This window comes from Aegilops tauschii, chromosome 5 (genome assembly GCF_002575655.3).
Source record: "Aegilops tauschii subsp. strangulata cultivar AL8/78 chromosome 5, Aet v6.0, whole genome shotgun sequence".
NCBI lineage: Eukaryota > Viridiplantae > Streptophyta > Magnoliopsida > Poales > Poaceae > Aegilops > Aegilops tauschii.
Genome location: NC_053039.3, coordinates 110,916,432 through 110,921,293, shown reverse-complemented (window position 1 = coordinate 110,921,293; position 4,862 = coordinate 110,916,432). Strand labels below are relative to the sequence as shown.

Genomic DNA, 4,862 nt, shown 5'->3' with positions numbered 1-4,862 from the left:
AGTAGAATTAACAAATTTGATTTTCTCCCTTCTGTTGGTGCATCTAGTGGTCTACTTGTTGCCTAGAATGACTCTCTATTTGAGGGGGAAATTTTATTTCACAATGATTTTTCACTCTCCATCAGATTCACTTCTAAACTCCTCCTACCCTGCCCTAGAGCGCTTGCTACTTATTTTTGGAAAAGAAATCCGTATCCATTGTCTCCAAATAAAGTCGCCTCACCTTGTAAGCATTGGAATCTTCTTTAAAGGAGAGGAGCTCATCATCAAAGACGCCCCTTCACTCCAAAGGTTGCTTCTTCATTATCGTTATGCACCTTCGCAAATAACAGTGGTCTCTGCGCCTAAACTGGAGACCTTGGGTGTAATTCCTGACCTGTTTGAAGGTTACAAGATGGTAGTTGGCTCCACACTTATTCAGGTATTGTATATTATCATCAACACTTTTGTAATCATAAGCTGCATTTTTCATTTGTGTGCGTAAGTTTTATATCATCAACACTTTTGTAATCATAAGCTGCATTTTTCATTTGTGCGCATAATCTCTATATAATCTTGGAGTATGCTTTTGGTACTAATATTATGTTCTATGCTCAATGAAGAGTTTGTCCATGGGTACCCTATCAATGGTGCTGGATTCTATCAAGACCTTACATATCAGTACGTGGTGTTTTGATCTGAACATGGTTATCGGCTTGCTGCGATGCTTTCCATGTCTAGAGAATTTTTATATACAGGTGATGATATCAAGCACATTGATATACTTTACTAGAACTAACTGTTCAACGGTACTATTTTTTTAGACATTAACTGTTTTCAGTCTTCATGTCTATTTAGGCTAAAGGACATGGACAAAAAGGTATAACCAATCGGTGGCATAAGAAGCACCGGAATTTTCTCAGTTCTCATGACATTCGTTTGAGGACAATAACGCTGCAAGGATATGCATCCAACCATGCAAACACTAGCTTTGTCACATTCTTCCTGTTGAATGTGAGAGTACTATTATCCATGAGGATTAAGTTTTTTGACAGACACTTTCTCACGGACGGACACGTTGAACAGCATAAAAAGAAGTTTCAGGTGGACAAAAGGGCTTCTGAACGTGCTCGGCTTCTATTTACAACAACTTGTTATCCTGTACCAGTAGATTTTCTGGTCCAGGATCATGATTTTATAGGTCAGATCGATCCATTTCACTCTGACTGCTCAAAACTTTGGTTGAGTTAGTTGTTATTGTTCTGTTCAAACTGGATTTTGTGTAAACCTGATGAACAATTAATCATCGTGCTTTTGTACCTTCTGTAAGCTGGGGTTAGATATTGCTGCCCTTTTCAACTCGGCTTTGACCCATATTTTCTTTCATACAAACCGAAGCTTCTATCAAGAAGCGTCATGGTTCCGAGAGCGAACTTGGTCACAGAAACGACACACGCTGTATCTTCCCGCCTTGCATTATTTTATAGAGGCAACATGCAACTGTGCTAAACATATGAAATTATTCAGGGTTCGTTTCGCCTTTTTATACATTGATTTTCCTAGTCATTTTTAACAAATAGCCACCACGTTATTATCGCAAACGGTCGTATTAGTCAAATGTGGGCGTTCACCTAACCATTTACTACCGCGGGCAGCTGTTTGATTAGACGAGACGACTGTGAGCAGTCCTCCGTTCTCATCTACAAGCACCGCCGCCGAGGATCGCCGCCTGCTGTGAGATGGAGGACGAGCCGGCCCACAAGCGGGGGCGAGTCAAGCCAGAACCGCAAGAGCCTCCGGCGAACGTGGACTTCATCAGCAGCCTCCCCAATGAGACGTTGGTAACCATCATATCCCTCCTCCCCATCAAATATGGCGTGTGGACCACAGTCCTCTCGCGGCGGTGGCGCCCCCTCTGGCGCTGCACCCCCTTGGACCTCATCGTCGACCACGAGTTCTGCAGTGGGGAGCAGCAATGCCTGGACGCATTGTCCCACGTCCTCGACACGCACCCTGGGCCGGTCAGATGCCTTGCTATCGGCAGGCTCAATCCCCACAACAAGACTGAACCCAGGTTTCACTACTGGTTCCTATCCCCAGCCCTGGATCGGCTTGAGGAGCTCAACCTTCATGCTAGACGTCCTTGCTCGCTGCCGCCGCCCGTGTTCCGCCTCGCGCTCATGCTGCGCCACGCTACATTCAGGCAGTGCATTTTCCCCCGGATCGATGTCACGCGCGCTCTTCATCTCCCTAAATTTAAGCACCTCGAGCTCATTGTCGTCTGCATCTTGAAGGAGGATTTGGAGCGCCTGCTCGTCGGCTGTACATCGCTCGAGTACCTTTGTCTTCATGTGATGGATGGGTTCAGTAGCCTCCACATCACCTCGGCGAATGTTCGTGCGATTTATGTGCATTGCTGGTGCCGCCCAAGGCTGTCAGTTGAGGCGTTTCACGATATTGTCATTGAGAATGCGTCTTTCCTCGAGAGATTGTATGTACATCATAAATTAGGTCCAGCAAGAATTAGGGTCATTCACACACCGAAATTGACAGTATTGGGCTATTCGTGTGCTGAATTCAACGAACTTGTTACTGGATCATTGTCCGTTCAGGTACAACAGTCTTCTTCTTCTTCTTCTTCTCCTTCTTATATATTATCGGACATCACATTTTATCTAATTGTTGTTGATCTATATGTTCGCCTGTCATCCAGAAAATGATTCCCACAAGCTTGACCCGGCCTCTGCGCACAGTGAAGATCTTGGCACTACAATTTGTCGGCCCTGATCTGGATGAAGTTGTTAGATTCCTTATATGCTTTCCTTGCACGGAGAAGCTATACATCGAGGTGATGCTCCTTTCCTGTTAATTGTTAACCACAACGGAGCTCAATTTTTTGTTACTTTTACCCATGATTACAATGAAAAATGTAGAATGATTTCTAAAGGAAATTTGGCGGATTTCAATACATATTGTTTTTTGGAGATGCTAGTGTTGTACGCATGTTATTCCTTCGCCCGACATGCTTTCATGTTAAAACTTTATCATGAAAAATTGAAGGTGGCATTTCACTCTTTTCGTGTATTTTAGAAATCCTGCAAATCAAAGAGGCCCGAAGTGTTCAAATCTGCAGCTATGCACTAATATGTTGTCTTCGTTTGCAAATACTAGCAGGCCTGAAAGTAGAAAATGCTGGGGAATATACCAATCCCATTGAATGCCTTGATCTTCATCTCATAGAAATTACTTTTAACGAGTACCGAGGCACCACACCAAAAATTAAATTCGCCAGGTTCTTTGTTGAGAAAGCAAGGTTGCTCAAGGTAATGAGGTTTGCCCTATATTTACTGCGCAGAAGTGAATGGATTGCTAAAGAGCGCAGGCATCTACAGCTGAATGGAAAAGGCTCTGCACAAGCTGAATTTCAGTTTGTAACTTCATATGACAGATTATTTGGAAGTCACTGTATCGAGCCGTTATATGACTTCTCGGTTGCTGATCCTTTCGCACAAATAATGCATGAAAAAGATTCTGAAGAAGATGAATTTTATGTGTCTGAATAGTTTGAACCTTATAATCTTTGAATTTGAACCTTGCAATATTTATGGTATTTGTTATATAACGTAATTGGATGTTTAATTTGGTATTGCAATCATGTCCTGTTACAAGTATATATATGTTGTTCTTCTGTACACAGAGCATAGATGTTCTGCAAACAGAGCATATCACATCGCACATGGACCATACTAGGAAACCCATCGGCGATGAATTCATCAATCGCAAACGGTTATATACCAACATGCGTTTGCCCACAACACACATGGCTTATTCCATCACAAACAGCTCGGATGGTGTCCGCGTTCTAGGAACGGGGTTCCTCAGACTTGCCTGCCCGCGGCCCGCGGCGTGGCTCTGCCAGCGGCCTGGTACGGCCCATCTTCATCGACAACCACTCAAGACCCTCGCGAGGGGCCGAGCCTCGCGAGGCGACGACACAAGACCTCCTCAGGGGCAGCCTCACTAGGCTGGCTCGCGAGGAAGGGGGATATCAAAGCAGGGTGCACCTCATGAGGTTTCCGTGACGTGAGCCGTGACGACCAAGGCCAGGCGGGCGCCAGCGGGCGCAGAGTACCGGGTGCCTCTTTGGTGCTAAAGGGCCAGGCACAGGCGAGGAGTCCCGAGGCATCAGACAAAGGTTTCCATATCGGTGCAACGAGACCAAGACCAGCAGGACGACAGGACGGAGGTCACCACAGAGCCCACGACGGCGTCACCACCAGAGCCTTTGGCAGGCGAAGACCACTTTTTGTCAGGATAGCTTGTACTAGTTGTCCCCCTTCGAATTGGCCGTTGTGGGATCCCTTCCCGCCTAAACATTTGGGAAGAGGACCAGGGCCTCTATAAATAGGACTAGCCACCACCATAGGAAGGGGACGGATCATTCAGATCATCGAAACCCTTACCAACTCATCGAGCCCAAGAACACCTCTCCTCCTGAGGCTGTTCTTACCTTGTACTTGTTCATCCTCAGCCGGCAAGGCAATCCACCACACCACACTGGAGTAGGGTATTACACCACATCGGTGGCCCGAACCAATATAAACTCTTGTGTCTCTTGTTCCTTGGGTTTGTCAAGTTAGGCCTTGGGATCGTGGTGAGAGTGGGCTTGGGGGAGAGAGATCTTCGTGCGCACCCCAGAGTTCAAACCTCAAGGGTTTTGCCGGAACCCGAAATCCGACATTTGGCGCGCCAGGTAGGGGTGCGCTGAATCCTCTCTTCCGTCGATCGGCTCGTCACCGCTCCACTGTCCAGATGGCCGACGATCAGGGGGCTCGTGCCGACCGCTGGGCGACCTGGCCCACGCGAGCGGTGCCGTCCGCTCA

General features: G+C 46.5%; 1 protein-coding gene across 1 annotated transcript; it reads left to right on the top strand.

Annotated features, from left to right (window-relative positions):
* The first annotated feature begins 1,718 nt into the window (after positions 1 to 1,718).
* Positions 1,719 to 3,542, top strand: LOC141022606 (F-box/FBD/LRR-repeat protein At1g13570-like). The gene is made up of 2 exons (XM_073498871.1): positions 1,719 to 2,470; positions 3,335 to 3,542. The coding sequence occupies exons 1-2, from the start codon at positions 1,719 to 1,721 to the stop codon at positions 3,540 to 3,542; spliced, it is 960 nt and encodes a 319-aa protein (XP_073354972.1).
* Positions 3,543 to 4,862: the final 1,320 nt, after the last annotated feature.

Bases quoted from the DNA above. Each gene is read 5' to 3' on its own strand.
- LOC141022606 (XM_073498871.1), top strand. From the start codon at position 1,719: ATGGAGGACGAGCCGGCCCACAAGCGGGGGCGAGTCAAGCCAGAACCG. The intron at 2,471-3,334 runs GTATGTACATCA...TTTACTGCGCAG, and splicing joins GCGTCTTTCCTCGAGAGATT to AAGTGAATGGATTGCTAAAG.